Source organism: Coregonus lavaretus (assembly GCF_964263955.1).
Source record: "Coregonus lavaretus genome assembly, chromosome: 16".
Taxonomy (NCBI): domain Eukaryota; kingdom Metazoa; phylum Chordata; class Actinopteri; order Salmoniformes; family Salmonidae; genus Coregonus; species Coregonus lavaretus.
Window position 1 is genome coordinate 18,225,641 of NC_140003.1, and position 17,249 is coordinate 18,242,889.

The 17,249-nt window shown below is 42.6% G+C and overlaps 1 protein-coding gene and 1 pseudogene across 4 annotated transcripts in view; both read right to left on the reverse strand.

Moving 5' to 3' along the window:
- LOC311144083 (aryl hydrocarbon receptor-like) overlaps positions 1–836 on the reverse strand; it is a 53,736-nt gene extending 52,900 nt beyond the window's left edge. For all 3 annotated transcript variants that reach the window (XM_084180042.1, XM_084180043.1, XM_084180041.1), the window contains exon 1: positions 127–836. In XM_084180042.1, coding sequence (XP_084036168.1) covers positions 127–167 — 41 coding nt within the window. In that variant the 5' untranslated portion in view covers positions 168–836. The remainder of the gene's footprint in view (positions 1–126) is intronic.
- A 7,882-nt stretch (positions 837–8,718) lies between these two features.
- LOC311143311 (aryl hydrocarbon receptor-like) overlaps positions 8,719–17,249 on the reverse strand; it is a 52,957-nt pseudogene continuing 44,426 nt past the window's right edge. Inside the window, exons 7-11 of the transcript XR_014615552.1 lie at positions 15,602–15,804; positions 15,218–15,327; positions 14,983–15,124; positions 12,953–14,872; positions 8,719–12,725 (exon numbers count right to left, since the gene is read on the reverse strand). The product of XR_014615552.1 is annotated as an aryl hydrocarbon receptor-like (transcript). The remainder of the gene's footprint in view (positions 12,726–12,952; positions 14,873–14,982; positions 15,125–15,217; positions 15,328–15,601; positions 15,805–17,249) is intronic.

Sequence of the window (17,249 nt, forward strand, 5' to 3'; positions counted from 1 at the left end):
TCATGGGATGGCCTTCTTACAACTGAAGCTAAAAGGGGATAGCTGGTATGGGTGCAGGGCTTTGAACATTACGTTATTTCTGTTTGCAAAAATACCTTTCAATTCATAGAAATACAATGTACTTACGCTCTCTGGACTGGTTTTCTCCTTTTACGTCCAGCATACATGATGTGGCTGTATTGCAAGCCCGATGAATCTCCCAAAATAATATTGGCGTACAGTTGCCTTCGACCTACATACAGCCCACAAGAAATGTTGTTAAACTAATCCTTCAGATGAAGAACGTAAACACATTAGCGAGAGGCCAACCACATCTAAAGGAAAAACAACAAATAGTGCTACTTTTAGTTTATATTTTCACATTCAACTGCGCGCTGATCCAGAGATGGGAGAATAATTATAATTTCTATAAATGCATGGTGATGCATGGCATCGTTGCGCGCTCAGACTTCCCTCCAGACTGCCTCCGTTAAAATTGATACAATTAATTAAAGTTTCTATGCTGTTTATAATCCATCAACAAGCTTAATTGGTCTACAAAACAATGCTTCAAACCAATATACAACCCAAGTAATTATTCTCCTCGTATAGCGGAATGGTGATCTAGATCTGCAGTGCCAGTGCGCTTAGAAAGGCTCAATCCCCTTCCATGCACCTTCCATGCACCTTTCCAATGCTTTTCCAGGCTATTTTTTCATATTTTACACTGATAATAATGGAACAACGTTGTTAGGATTATTATTTTATATATTGTATATTAATCATATGCTAAACTTCCGCTATTCTCAATTATCGAGTTAGGTTCGGTCACGCGCATCACCCTGCTAGGATCCGGGGCACAGATTTGGGCGGGCACGCGCAATCGGCATTAGGCAAGCAAGAGAGGTCTGCGGGTGCATCATGAGAAAATCTCCTGGAAACACAAGCAACCACGTCAATGTTTGCGCGTTCCTGAGCCGCCCGTTTCGTCCAATCAGAGTGGAGATGAAAGAGTCGCGGTTAATGTTGAGCCTAAGTGGCCTTTGCTGTATGTGGGTCAGAGGTCAGACTTTTAAATAATGAAACCATGCAATTCTAAATAGTTTAGCATAGCCATGGTGTTGAGATGCAATACATTTAAAAAAAAGATTTTTGACCACAGTCCTACACTTTTGTGCCATAGCCTACATTTGATTCATAAAAATGTATACATACCTGCTGATATGTTACAAAATAAAAAAATTGGCCTAACTCTTTGCATATAGATTCAAACTTTTTTCATTTTTAATTATGGACGTGCTGGTAATAATATGCCTGGAATTTGATCTATCTAGAACTAGGCCTAATAAAACATATTACTGCTAGAAAGCAGTTGAGCCTCTCACAACCTTAACAAAATGTACACAGGCACGCTCAAGTGAATGTTTTCACACAACAGACACAATAAAACTATGAAAATGCATACATGGAGTCATGTGACTGGCGATCCTGATGCTGAGACAGCAGGGCCTATATATCCTGTGCTACGTGAAGATGAGAGAGACACATATAGGATTATGTATGTAGAGCAGAGCCTTTTGTTTCTCAATACAACACATAGTTAGTGGCTGGTAGCTCACCACACATATCATTGAGCCTGCACCACAAATATGTTGTTTATGATTTTTTCATGGCTTTTGGGGAATTGTACATTCTGTGTAGTGTACCAAAATGAAGCAGTGTACATAATATGCTAAAAGTGATGAAAATAGTACAAAATGGGTAAGGTTTGGGACATTTTGTTTGTTGTTGGAAACCACTTAAACTATAAAAAATAAATATGAACCACAACCAACCTGCAATTCTCACTAGCATTTCAAAATGTCAACTGTCAGTCCCACCCACTGCTCAGAGCAGACAAAACCAAATATGATGTCTGAATACATTGTTCATCTTCCCTGCTTTGACTTTCCTTGTATTCATTGAGTGGGGACCAGGCAGTTTTGTTTAGTTGTATGTCGGTTAATTTGTTTGTTTGCTCTGAAACACAAAATACCAAGCCAAATGGATAGCAGAAATCCCATGGGCCTTGATGAGTGTTTCTGCCAGGCCAGCCAGAGTGAGGTTGTGTGTTTGTTTAGACACAACCAGTCCCAGGAGCCATCACCTCCTTTCCCCTCCTCTCCTCCTCTCCTCACCACCACAGCTGTGAATGTGTTTTCCATGCTCACTCAGATCCCAGCAGGACCAGAGAAAAAAATAAAAGCTGTGTCTCTCTTTTTTGTGCAAACCGCAGAGGGCTTTTTGGCTAAGTGACTACATTTGAAGTGAATAGAATACTCAATGTGTTATTGTGTCTGAGGGAGGTGTCAAATTTGTGATTTCCTGTCTACTCTGCACCTTATTCCAAAGCTGTGAATGGTTCATAATGGTCAAAATATTGCACTGTGGTAACCATCATGCAGTGTTGGGGAACCTACTCTAAAAATATAGTTTAACAAGCTACCAATTACTTCACACTGGAAGAAGTTAAGCTACACTAAAGACAAACATAGTTCACTTAAATAAAGTTACTTTGAAAAAGTAGTTTACTACATCCAAACTACTTTTTGAAAAATTATCATATGTAAATCCGAAATGTCATAGACTACAAATTGCAAAAATAGATCACTTTGGGGTTATATACAGTGAGGGAAAAAAGTATTTGATCCCCTGCTGATTTTGTATGTTTGCCCACTGACAAAGACATGATCAGTCTATAATGTTAATGGTAGGTTTATTTGAACAGTGAGAGACAGAATAACAACAAAAAAATCCAGAAAAACACATGTCAAAAATGTTATAAATTGTTTTGCATTTTTATGAGGGAAATAAGTATTTGACCCTCTGCAAAACATGACTTAGTACTTGGTGGAAAAACCCTTGTTGGCAATCACAGAGGTCAGACGTTTCTTGTAGTTGTAGGGATTTTGTCCCACTCTTTGCAGATCTTCTCCAAGTCATTAAGGTTTCGAGGCTGACGTTTGGCAACTCGAACCTTCAGCTCCCTCCACAGATTTTCTATGGGATTAAGGTCTGGAGACGGGCTAGGCCACTCCAGGACCTTAATGTGCTTCTTCTTGAGCCACTCCTTTGTTGCCTTGGCCGTGTGTTTTGGGTCATTGTCATGCTGGAATACCCATCCATGACCCATTTTCAATGCCCTGGCTGAGGGAAGGAGATTCTCACCCAAGATTTGACGGTACATGGCCCCGTCCATCGTCCCTTTGATGCAGTGAAGTTGTCCTGTCCCCTTAGCAGAAAAACACCCCCAAAGCATAATGTTTCCACCTCCATGTTTGACGGTGGGGATGGTGTTCTTGGGGTCATAGGCAGCATTGCTCCTCCTCCAAACACGGCGAGTTGAGTTGATGCCAAAGAGCTCGATTTTGGTCTCATCTGACCACAACACTTTCACCCAGTTCTCCTCTGAATCATTCAGATGTTCATTGGCAAACTTCAGACGGGCCTGTATATGTGCTTTCTTGAGCAGGGGGATCTTGCGGGCGCTGCAGGATTTCAGTCCTTCACGGCGTAGTGTGTTACCAATTGTTTTCTTGGTGATTATGGTCCCAGCTGCCTTGAGATAATTTACAAGATCCTCCCGTGTAGTTCTGGGCTGATTCCTCATCGTTCTCATGATCATTGCAACTCCACGAGGTGAGATCTTGCATGGAGCCCCATGCCGAGGGAGATTGACAGTTATTTTGTGTTTCTTCCATTTGCGAATAATCACACCAACTGTTGTCACCTTCTCACCAAGCTGCTTGGCAATGGTCTTGTAGCCTATTCCAGCCTTGTGTAGGTCTACAATCTTGTCCCTGACATCCTTGGAGAGCTCTTTGGTCTTGGCCATGGTGGAGAGTTTGGAATCTGATTGATTGATTGCTTCTGTGGACAGGTGTCTTTTATACAGGTAACAAACTGAGATTAGGAGCACTCCCTTTAAGAGTGTGCTCCTAATCTCAGCTCGTTACCTGTATAAAAGACACCTGGGAGCCAGAAATCTTTCTGATTGAGAGGGGGTCAAATACTTATTTCCCTCGTTAAAATGCAAATCAATTTATAACATTTTTGACATGCGTTTTTCTGGATTTTTTTGTTGTTATTCTGTCTCTCACTGTTTAAAATAAACCTACCATTAAAATTATAGACTGATCATTTCTTTGACAGTGGGCAAACGTACAAAATCAGCAGGGAATCAAATACTTTTTTACCTCACTGTAGCTTATTAAACACAAAAACTATGTTTCAAGTGAGAATTAGGCAGGTCTGACCCCCAAAATGAAAGGAAATGATTGCCTCCTTCACACCTATTTTATTTTATTTTTGCAAATAAAGTAGTGTGTAGTTCCAGCAGTTAGCTAGACTGTTACATGGCAAAAAAGTAATTCACTACTGAAAACACTACTTAGATTTGAATTTAGTTAAGCTTCCACCAAGCTACTGCAAAATGATAGTCACCGGCTTTGTACCGATATATTTATAGATTACCTATGATGTATATATAGAGTATGTCTAGTGATCTGGTAAATCTGGTGAGTATAAATGTCCTAATAATTACATTTATGTGGACTATATTTTAGCCACCCAAGGGAAATGAACTTCCAACCTTCTGGTTGCATGCTAGCCACAGTCCCAAGAGACTTTACTCACTTGGAAGTGATTGTAATGCACTTTCTAGGCTTGGATTATTACACTGTAATACATTAATAAGCAATGTATAACACCCTCATGAGCACTGCATTATAAACATTCATGAAGATCTTATGAATTGTATATAATGCTTGCAAATGTGTTACATAGCCCTTACATATGTCTTACATATGGCCTTATAAAAGTGTTATACAATCTCTGTCTGAATGAGTGAACACCCAAAGGAAGCAGAACAAATGGGATTTCCAATGTATATAATAATTATGCCATTTAGCAGACACTTTTATCCAAAGCGACTTACAGTCATGCTTGCATGCATTTTACATATGGGTGGCCCCGGGAATCAAACCCACGCGTTAGAAGTGCCATGCTCTACTAACTAAGCTACAAAGGACCACTTGCATTGTCAAAACCCACTGGAAGTCGAGTAGAAAACTATTTCAAATAGTTGTTTCTCCTTTTAAATTGAGTGACTCTTCTCCATTGCACAAGTGGTTCTCCAATGCACAAGCTGTATTTTATTTAGAAAAAATAACTTTAGCTGTTAGATTTGACTATAGTAACTCTGTTCTCCATTTAAGTGATAATGCACGCGAAGACCGTCTAAACACCGGCTTTGAGGGCATTATCACTTTTATACAACCGGTTACCAACATATTCAAATATTGATTGACATATTTTAATAAAAAACGTTATTTTGATTAATTTATTCATACTATGTCATCCTTCCACAAGATATAGTCCCGACACAAATCTAGGGTTGCTACCCAAGCCGGCTGGTCGTTCATTTGATCAGTTCGGTCGCTAGAGACGCGACCCAGTCGTTCAGTCTTTTTGTTTTGTATCTATTAACGTGACCAGTCATTCCTTCTAAATGTTCCATTGCCATACTGGCTGGCAACGTTCTTATCCCTTGCTTGCTAGCTAGCCAACTACGGCTAACTTACAGTTAAAAAGTGCAGCCAGAATAACAGCAAAGTAGCTGCATTTGCATTTGTTTAAGCTATTTTCTAGAGACATTTATTTGGATACATCCATAACAATGAGCTAATGATGCGCAATTTTGCCTGGCATAGAAAATGTGTCAGGACACTGTTGTTCAGAGGAGCTAGCCATCAACACAGCAAACACAATCACTTCAAACTGAAGCTGGAAAGCCGGCAAACTAGCTGCACTTCGTTTCTTTTGACCTTTTTTCATTTGAAATGTCTTTGTATATATCCATAAAAATGATGCCAGCTGATTCATGATTTCGACTGGTTGAGAAACGCCGCCTGCCTGTCTGTCTCGTCCCGACTCTCGACACGTTAATTACTATGGGACAGCTGGAGATCGAATTTGAATATTGAAACAATGTTGCAAATGTCGGAGAGACAGACAGCAAGGTTGTAAAATAAATTGCTTGTCTGGGCTGATGAGACAGTGGATTGCGCAGTCAGATGGAACAGAGTAAATAGTCATTTTAATGTCATAGATTTAGCCAATGGTAACTTGTGGAATAGACACTGGCTGGAATGCGGCTTTAACCAAATCAGCATTCAGGATTAGACCCACCCGTTGTATAAATGCACATAATTTCAACCTTATGACTGTTTCTATAATAAAGACAATCCATCAATCAATCAAATGTATTTATAAAGCCCTTTTTACATCAGCAGATGTCACAAAGTGCTATACAGAAACCCAGCCTAAAACCCCAAACAGCAAGCAATGCAGATGTAGAAGCACAGTGACCAGGAAAATCTCCCTAGAAAGGCAGGAACCTAGGAAGAGACCTAGAGAGGAACCAGGCTCAGTAGATAAAGTCTAGAGAGGAAAACACTTCAGTCTAGCCACCTGCAGTTCTTTTTCCCAAGTCTTGTACAAAACACATGTTCTGTAACCATAGATTATCCCATATTCATAAGCGGAGACATGCAACATGCTGTATCTCCTGAGTGGTGCAGTGGTCTAAGGCACTGCATCGCAGTGCTAACTGTGCCACTAGAGATCCTGGTTCGAATCCAGGCTCTGTCGCAGCCGGCCGTGACCGGGAGACTCATGGGCGGCGCACAATTGGCCCAGCGTCATCCAGGGTAGGGGAGGGAATGGCCGGCAGGGATGTAGCTCAGTTGATAGAGCATGGCGTTTGCAACGCCAGGGTTGTGGGTTCGATTCCCACGGGGGGCCAGTATAAAAAATTAATAATATATGTATTCACTAACTGTAAGTCGCTCTGGATAAGAGCGTCTGCTAAATGACTAAAATGTAAATGTCTGTATCAGCAGGAGAGCATTTTGTTTAAGATATTAAGCCATTGAAAACCTTTAAACGTTCAGATGTGAAATCACGTCTCACGTTTTCCTAAACTCAATGATAACCACAGGGAATGCAGCCGCAGTAGAAAAATGATCACTTTCAAAACCATAACTCTTTTTTCTTTCTTGTACAGTCTCCAAAGCTAGCAAAAGCCACTGTAAAGAAAATAGAAAAAAGAGAGAACTCCTGGCAAACATAAAATAGCTTGCGTGCGAATATAATATTATGCACAGCTGATTGTAAGATTGGATTTCTCTGTTTTCCTTTGCCTTAATCCTTTTACTTAAGTAGAGCACTTGAGTTTTCTTTAGCGGCAGCTCGAGTTTCCTTCAAACATTCCCTTTGCTCTGCTGGAGCAAATTAAACTTAGATAATCAAATGTGGGTCATTTATTTCTGTAGTTCTTGGGATACTTTGGTGAAAATACTATAACACATGTAAGCCTGTGCATGTGTGATTGTTAACATACACAAACCCTGTACTGTCTGTTCCTTTGAGTGCACATCCCTCAACGTTACACAAATAAATGAGAAGACAAATGAGAAGAAAACGCACAGTGAAATACCTTAAACCCAGAAACACTACTTCTAATGTCCTATAGTGACTCAGGGGGGTCTGTTTGTGAACAATGCCCTCTCTCTCTCTCTCTCTCTCTCTCTCTCTCTCTCTCTCTCTCTCTCTCTCTCTCTCTCTCTCTCTCTCTCTCTCTCTCTCTCTCGCTGTGATTAATGACTAAGTAATAGTCAGAGTCTGCGCCAGGGCTTTTATGTGAGTTGTGCCTGCGGGCTGGGCCGGGCGGCATGGCCCTGGTAGGGTATAATAGACATTGCTGTGTGCCAACCTGTGGCGGCAGGGGCATGGAAACCTCATCAAACCCAGCCCTCTGTCTCCCTGGTCTCTGCCTCAGCACAACAGCCCTGATCCCATCATTATAAAACCATACCAAGACTAATTTACTGATTGAGGATAGAAGTGGTTTCGTGGCAAGTTCAACTCATGCGGATCCAGAAAGAGGGATTTTGGACGGGCAGGGTGGGGTTGAGAGGTGATAATGATGTCACAATGCAGACCCAGTGAGAATGGTACAAAGAGGTATCATTAATTGGCAGAGATACAGTACTTGTCTTTGAGTGATTGAAGCCAGGTTCTTTCATGTCTGTTTATGGTTGTAACAGATATTATCTCATTTAATTTGTTTTAATGTTAATGGTAACATTTGTTTAGATTTTTTTTTTAAATTCAGGAACACCTTGGGTTACAGTTGATTTATCATCTGTGTATTTAAAGTGTTGGTGGTCTGTCTGTTTGTCACAGCATTTAGGTTAGGGAATCTGTTGGGCACCACAATTTTTGTGGTTGTACTATCTAGCGGCAGATAGCCTAGTGGGCCAGTAACTGGAAGGTCATTGGTTCAAATCCCCGAGCCGGCTAGGTGGAAAATCTGCCGTTCTGCCCTTGAGCAAGGCAGTTAACCCCCAACAACTGCTCCCCGGGCATTGATGACGACAATTAAGGCAGCCCCCCGCACATCTCTGATTCATAGGGGTTAGGTTACATTTCGGTTGAATGCATTTAATTGAGCAACTGACTAGGTATCCCCTTCCCCTAGTGGAAATCCTAAACATGAGTCATGAGTCATAAGAGTCTTCTCATTGCAGTGTTTACATAGGCCAGTGAGAGGATTGTTTTCAGTCAACAGTGAAGAGATGCATCCTCCAGTGGCCAACAGGAGTACTTCACTTTAACAATGACCAAGTAACACAGTAGTAAGTTATTAGTAATATTTTTTATATTAAAATGAATTTTACAATTAAGAAACAAATGGTAACAAATAAGTTGGCAATTATCAATACATTGCATATACTATACTTGGCTAAATACAAGTGAACTACACTAAATTATATATTTATGTGGAAATAAAGGCTTACAAAGAGAATACATGTCTAACAGATGTTGTAAAGCCACTAGACATAATAACAAAACATAACAAACATACAACAAACAAATGCAAATACGTATATATTCATAATATATTGCCGCTGAACTCTGCAACTGCCTGATGTTGAAGACTGTTGAAGAGTGCGCTTAAAGAATAGCTACAGTTGAAGTCGGAAGTTTACATACACTTAGGTTGGGGTCATTAAAACTTGTTTTTCAACCACTCCACACATTTCTTGTTAACAAACTATAGTTTTGGCAAGTTGGTTACGACATCTACTTTGTGCATGACACAAGTAATTTTTCCAATTGTTGACAGACAGACTATTTCACTTATAATTCACTGTATCACAATTCCAGTGGGTCAGAAGTTTACATACACTAAGTTGACTGTGCCTTTAAACAGCTTGGAAAATTCCAGAAAATTATGTCATGGCTTTAGAAGCTTCTGATTGGCTAATTGACATAATTTGAGTCAATTGGAGGTGTACCTGTGGATGTATTTCAAGGCCTACCTTCACGCAGTGCCTCTTTGCTTGACATTATGGGAAAATCAAAAGAAATCAGCCAAGACCACATAATTTTTTTAAAAATAGTAATAGTCTGGTTCATCCTTGGGAGTAATTTCCAAACACCTGAAGGTACCACCTTCATCTGTACAAACAATAGTACGCAAGTATAAACACCATGGGACCACGCAGCCGTCATACCGCTGAGGAAGAAGACGCATTCTGTCTCCTAGAGATGAACGTACTTTGGTGCGAAAAGTGCAAATAAATCCCAGAACAACAGCAAATAACCTTGTGAAAATGCTGGAGGAAACAGGTACAAATGTATCTATATCCACAGTAAAACGAGTCCTATATCGACATAACCTGAAAGACCGCTCAGCAAGGAAGAAGCCACTGCTCCAAAACCACCATAAAAAAGCCAGACTACGGTTTGCAACTGCACATGGGGACAAAGATCGTACTTTTTGGAGAAATGTCCTCTGGTCTGATGAAACAAAAATAGAACTGTTTGGCCATAATGACCATCGTTATGTTTGGACGAAAAAGGGGGTGGCTTGCAAGCCGAAGAACACCATCCCAACCGTGAAGCACGAGGGTGGCAGCATCATGCTGTGGGGGTGCTTTGCTGCAGGAGGGACTGGTGCACTTCACAAAATAGATGGCATCATGAGGAAGGAAAATGATGTGGATATATTGAAGCAACATCTCAAGACATCAGCCAGAAAGTTAAAGCTTGGTCGCAAATGGGTCTTCCAAATGGACAATAACCTCAAGCATACTTCCAAAGTTGTGGCAAAATGGCTTAAGGACAACAAAGTCAAGGTATTGGAGTGGCCATCACAAAGCCATGACCTCAATCCTATAAAACATTTGTGGGCAGAACTGAAAAAGCGTGTGCAAGCAAGGAGGCCTACAAACCTGACTCAGTTACACCAGCTCTGTCAGGAGGAATGGGTCAAAATCCACCCGAAACGTTTGACCTAAGTTAAACAATTTAAAGGCAATGCTACCAAATACTAGTTGAGTGTATGTAAACTTCTGACGCACTGGGAATGTGATGAAATAAATAAAAGCTGAAATAAATCATTCTCTCTACTATTATTCTGACATTTCACATTCTTAAAATAAAGTGGTGATCCTAACTGACCTAAGACAGGGAATTTTTACTAGGATTAAATGTCAGGCATTGTGAAAAACTGAGTTTAAATGTATTTGGCTAAGGTATATGTAAACTTCCGACTTCAACTGTATATGGCTTGGGGCTAATATACAGTATACTGTATAGTATACCCTTCCCTTTCTTTTAAATCAGCTTTAATACGAGAAACATTATCAACATTTCAAGGCAGGCACTTCGAAAGCTTGACACGCATTATATTGTATATCAGCTGGTTAAAGCAACAAGCATAAGAACAATTGCTAAATATAATTTAAAAGCCAAAGCTAAATATGAATATACCCAATACATAGAATAGCTCCCTTTACTATGTGTAATTTTCCCCTCTAGTTGGCCGGGTTTAGTTTCCTCCATATTCCTCTCACCTGTCTTGCCCTTTCATATGAGCAGAATGAGGAAGTAGGTCAAGGGAAATGAAAGGTGGGTGGCCATATTGATTTAGTCTCAGAGGGAGACAAGAGATGAGTGATGACGGGAGACTTCAGTGTCAGGGGACATTTACAATGGGAGGATCTGCCATGTTTCTGTCCATCATCGACTGACATGGAGTTCCATTTGTTGAATATGCCGAGTCATCATGGCAGCCTCGTGGGAAGTTCTAGTTCCATGTCTAAAGTAACTGTGGTTACTATACTAGTCCTTATACAACTTCTACGTCTCCTGCGTCTCCTATAGATGCAGTATTAGGGCCCGCATTCCTCCACAGTTTGTATTATGACCACAAGACGTTAGCGTATGGCTTTGTGAAGTTTAGATAATACCAAAATAAAACAAAAGCAAAGAAAAACAAAAAAGGGGTTGACTACTATTGATATAACATTATCAACATACTAAATCAGAGTATTGTCAAATTGTAATGACATTTGGATACCAATAGCATTACAATGGGTATCATCTGAAAGCACATGCCTTGCATGGTTAGTTATACTGTACATGTTTGGGTATGCATTCATTCTTTATAGCCTACTCTGCAACCAATGCAGACATTTCGATGAAACTTTTCCTCTGAAATTTTATTTGTACATTTACATATTAGTCATTTAGCAGGCGCTCCTGTCCAGAGCAACTTACAGTATTGAATCCATACATTTTACACACTGGTCCTCCTTGGCAATCAAACCCACAACCCTAGCGTTGCAAGTGCCACGCTCTACCAACTGAGCTACACAGGACATTTGTACACTGCTTCATTCATTCTACAGAACAAGCAAACACAAACACACACGCACGCACGCCTTGCACACACACACACACACAGTCATATTCATCGCAGACTTTCGCAGTCATAAACACAAGTGCACTCACATCGTTTTACATAAAATCTTTATATAAGAATATAGATTCAATTTCTGTATTTACACTCCATACAAAAATTTAGTACGTTATGACTTTATTTTTGTGTACAATATTAGTTTTTTGTTTGTTTTCCCATGAGTGAAAACTTGAATGGTGTCCTATCACCATCCAACGATAATGTAAGTGCACAAGAAACAAACGTAAAAAGAAATGAATACGGCCTGCTTCATTAGAATATCACTATGGGAATTGGTCATGAACTTAAAAAGCCAAAACTCCATTTTAACACAAGCCAAATGCACTAGTGAGGATTCATACTTCATTCATATCATTGAAGGCATTTAAACAAACAAGTTGTGACAGATACTGTTTTACACAGTAATAAAAACAAAGACAAGGCATCAACAAACAAAACAGAAGACAACTCAAAAATACAAAGAAAACCAGTTAAAGTTGAAGTTGCTGCTTTTTGTTCTGTTGCTGACATAAGTAACAAGGGGTAACTAAAGGAGTCCTTGTATTTACTGCAAACACTGATATGGGTAGATGGATGGTGTGTTTGACCACACATGATGAGGGGATGGCTTGTCTTCACGACACCCTCACTGAGACATCTCTTAAGGCAGAGTGTTGTCTATGAACGAATACAGATGGATGGATGGATGGATGAATAGATGCATGGGTGGCTTCCTCCTCTCTCAGTCTGACATTTTTACCTCGTAAGGCAATGTGATGCATGTTTAGAAGTTGCAATAGTTGGTTTGGTTGTGCTCCGTAAAGCACATGGTTCCATTTACAAGGGGTGGTCAAGAGAATATTCCATTGCTGTCTATAACAGGGAGGCTTGGAATCTGTTGGGGAAAAAGTATGACAAAAGATATAATCAGATGCCTGGCTTGTTTCATAAAGTTTCATAAAGTAACAATTCTTCATATCAAGAAATGACTTCATAACTAGTTAGGGCCCTGAGTTTTCCTAACTGCGTGACTTGACTAGGAAAACCAGTTCATGTGGTAAGGAAAAACTCACTGCTCCATCCATAACAGTAGCAGCAGAAGAAGAGAGGGTGCTTAGTTACCTGTCTGTCTGACTCCGTTGCATCCAGCCAGGTACTGCTGCATGGCCAGTAGGGCCTCAGGGGTGGTGAGGCCCTACTGGCCACACCAGCGGGCGAGACGGGGGGCTGGTGCTGGTGTTGTCCTGGATGATGGCTGACGTACCCACCACTGGCTCACTGGGGCCCCACTGGAAGTAGCAGGACCCCTGTGGAGGACTCCGGTCCTGGGGGTCCACTTTCCTCCTCTGGCATACAGACAACGTGGGGTCCAGCCCGATGCCATTCACGTGGCTGTTTCCATTAGGGAGGGGGGGTGAGATGTTCTCAAACATGCAGCTGCTGGATGGAGCAGGCTGGCCATTGGCCAGTCCCCCCTGCTGGGGTTGGTGATACAGTCCGTTGGGGTTCTGTGGCCAAAGGCCTGTGAGGGGGACTCTTTGGGTCTCTATGGCTTGACTGTGACAGTCAAGGATGAAATTGTGTCCATTCGGCATTATTCCATTCTGCATTGTGCTGGCGGGGGGTGGCAGCTGCTGCTGCTGCTGGTTATGGGGCCACAACCCCACTCTCTGGATTTTGAGTGACTGAAATGGTGCAGTGTTTCCCTGAATGCAAGCAGTCGGAAGGGGATTAGATAGATTGAGATTGCTAGATTCAATCTGGGGTGAAACAAAGCTATTACTGGGAATCATGGATGCCCAGGCATCCACCAGACTAGGTGCTAAATGGTTGGACTGTGGAACAGAGATCTGCTGTGGTCCGTTTGGTGCCATTGTAGCTGGCAAGCCATTATGAGTGAAAAACTGTGTAGGTGACTGGTTAGAGTGGACCTGGCCAGTGATACCCTGAGGGCTTCCCATGTGGTTGTTTGGTGCCTGAGCACAGGATCCAGTCATGCTGGTGCCAAACGTGACAGACCCTTTCTGGCCTGAGCTGTGTGGGATACTGAGCTCGGGGAGCTCCAGAGAGGGGGTGAAGATGTCGTTGAGCTGTAGCTGCTGCAGGGTGGGGATGTTCAGGTCCATCTGAGGGATCTGGGGGCCGAAGTGGGAGAGCCTCTGGGTGCTGTTGAACACCTGGTGTGGTCCTGCCTGGTTCTGTCCTGCCAAACCATCTGGTCCATTGCCTGTTACCTGAACATTTAGACCATTCAATAGGGAGCCATTATGGATAAAGCTGCGGCTGTCATGCAATCCGGGCTTGCACTGTCCGACACCTGTAGGGCTGACCACTCCTGTGAATGGCCCACCCTGGTTGTTGTTGTTAAACTCTGTGAACAGGTTAAGGTTAGGGTTGTTGTTGACCATAATGGAGCAGTTGGGCTGGTTACCGCTCCCCTCGCTGCTCTCCTTGAACAAGGCTTCCTCCACGTAAGAGAAGATGTCGTTGGTCATGATGTCATCCAGCTCCAGGGAGGTATCCCTGCCCCCGGTCCCGTTGGAGTCCTGGCTCAGCCTGAGGAGGGCGCTCTCCCACTCCATCAGCTCGACCGCATCCACGTCTAGCCCCTGCAGCGCCGCACACAGGTCCCCGTCCCGCGCCATCTTCTCCAGGGCGTCGATCATGGCCAGCACCGCCCCCTCTTGCTTCACCTCACTGGGGCCATCACCATCATCATGCCCATCGGGCCCCTGGGGCTCCATGCTACTCTGCCATGAGTTACAGGCCACGTTGGTGAGCGTTCGGCTGTCCATGAATGCCTGGTCTATGGGTAGCTGAGGCTCCTGGGGCTGGGTGTAGACGGACTCGTCCTGCTTCAGTAAGGAGCCCAGTAGAGACTCGGGGTCCAGAGACTCTACTTTGCGGATTTTGGGGGAGTTGGTTTGGAACTCAGTGGCGTCCAGAGTGGGGCCGGTCTCGTACAGCAGGGCCTCCCCGGTGGTGAAGCTGAAGGGCAGCTGCATCTTCCTCTGGCGTAGATGCTCCTCTCCCTCGGAATTCCTGTATCATATGTATGAATGACTGAATGAATGAATATACAATCATATATTTTGAGAAACAATACAAATTATGATACAGACAGATTGTAGATTCAGACACTGATAACTCACAGTAAAGCTCTCTGGCGTGCGATGATGAAGTCAGGCCTTCCTCCTTTGTAGACGAGCCTGGCATTGGCCTGGACCCAGACCCAGCACCCGGTCTTCTGAAGCAGTCTGAATGTGGTCAGACCACTCTCTCCTGTCTTCATCACTGAGAGAAGAAGATTCATATCATTAGATAAGCATACAAAAAAATATTGATCAAACGAATAAAGAGTTATTATAAATGATGAAGAAAACCTACTTCTGACATGGTTGTCTGCGCAGTACATCATATCAGCAGCGTGGATGAACTGATATCCAGAGCCTCTCATACACAACTCCATCTCTGAGTAGCCCAGGACAACCTTCCCCCTGTAGAGAGATGACAAGACAGGACACACCATGTGAGCATTAGTGGAAAGTACAGCACATAACACATCATGTTCACCTGTGAAGTCTTCCCTCAAACATGTTGAATATATACATTAAATTGTGACAGATTTAAAGAACAGTCCCAGTTTGATCAAGTCCTACATTTGATCAAGGCACTTAGGTTAAATACTACCATACGTCCTTCCTAAATGTAGGCCAAGCCTTCCAACTTTTTTGGACCCAGTGAGAATTAGTTTCAGGCCTTTAGAGTCACCTGGCATCAACACCCATGGGGGTGAAGTCGAGCTTGTGTTTGGTCTGGAAGAAAATTGTCTTGCTTCTGATCTCCAAAATGGACGGGGTCTGGACAGGGGTGGCGATGGTGAACAGGCCCAGGTTGGGCTGGCTGCGTGTCCCGTCTTCCCCCTGCATGCTCTGGGCATGGAGGAACTTCAGACGCCCCTGGAAGTTCAGAGCCTGAATATGAGGATAACAAAGGGATGTTAGACTCAAACATGGCTAGTGATTGTATAAAAAGCTTAGCCAAACTTTGCTAAGATCCACCACTCACTTTATACTGTTATATTAATCAACAGTGCTGGTACAGTGGCTTGCGAAAGTATTCACCCCCTATGGCATTTTTGCCCACTCTTCAAGGCAAAACTGCTCCAGCTCCTTCAAGTTGGATGGGTTCCGCTGGTGTACAGCAATCTTTAAGTCATACCACAGATTCTCAATTGGATTGAGGTCTGGGCTTTGACTAGGCCATTCCAAGACATTTAAATGTTTCCCCTTAAACCACTTGAGTGTTGCTTTAGCGGTATGCTTAGGGTCATTGTGCTGCTGGAAGGTGAACCTCCGTCCCAGTCTCAAATCTCTGGAAGACTGAAACAGGTTTCCCTCAAGAATTTCCCTGTATTTAGCGCCATCCATCATTCCTTCAATTCTGACCAGTTTCCCAGTCCCTGCCAATGAAAAACATCCCCACAGCATGATGCTGCCACCACCATGCTTCACTGTGGGGATGGTGTTCTCGGGGTGATGAGAGGTGTTGGGTTTGCGCCAGACAGTGTTTTCCTTGATGGCCAAAAAGCTCAATTTTAGTCCCATCTGACCAGAGAACCTTCTTCCATATGTTTGGGGAGTCTCCCACATGCCTTTTGGCGAACACCAAACATGTTTGCTTATTTTTTTCTTAAAGCAATGGCTTTTTTCTGGCCACTCTTCTGTAAAGCCCAGCTCTTTAGAGTGTACGGCTTAGTAGTCCTATGTGGTCCTATGGACAAATACTCCATTATCCGCTGTGGAGCTTTGCAGCTCCTTCAGGGTTATCTTTGGTCTCTTTGTTGCCTCTCTGATTAATGTCCTCCTTGCCTGGTCCGTGAGTTTTGGTGGGCGGCCCTCTCTTGGCAGGTTTGTTGTGGTCCCTGCCATATTCTTTCAATTTTTTAAGAATGGATTTAATGGTGCTCCGTGGGATGTTCAAAGTTTCTGATATTTTTTTATAACCCAACCCTGATCTGTACTTCTCCACAACTTGTCCCTGACCTGTTTGGAGAGTTCCTTGGTCTTCATGGTGCCGCTTGCTTGGTGGTGCCCCTTGCTTAGTGGTGTTGCAGACTCTGGGGCCATTCAGAACAGGTGTATATATACTGAGATCATGTGACACTTAGATTGCACACAGGTGGACTTTATTTAACTAATTATGTGACTTCTGAAGGTAATTGGTTGCACCAGATCTTATTTAGGGGCTTCATAGCAACGGAGGTGAATACATATGCACGCACCACTTTTCCGTTATTTATCTTTTAGAATTTTTTGAAACAAGTTATTTTTTTCATTCCACTTCACCAATTTGGACTATTTTGTGTATGTCCATTACATGAAATCCAAATAAAAATCTATATAAATTACAGGTTGTA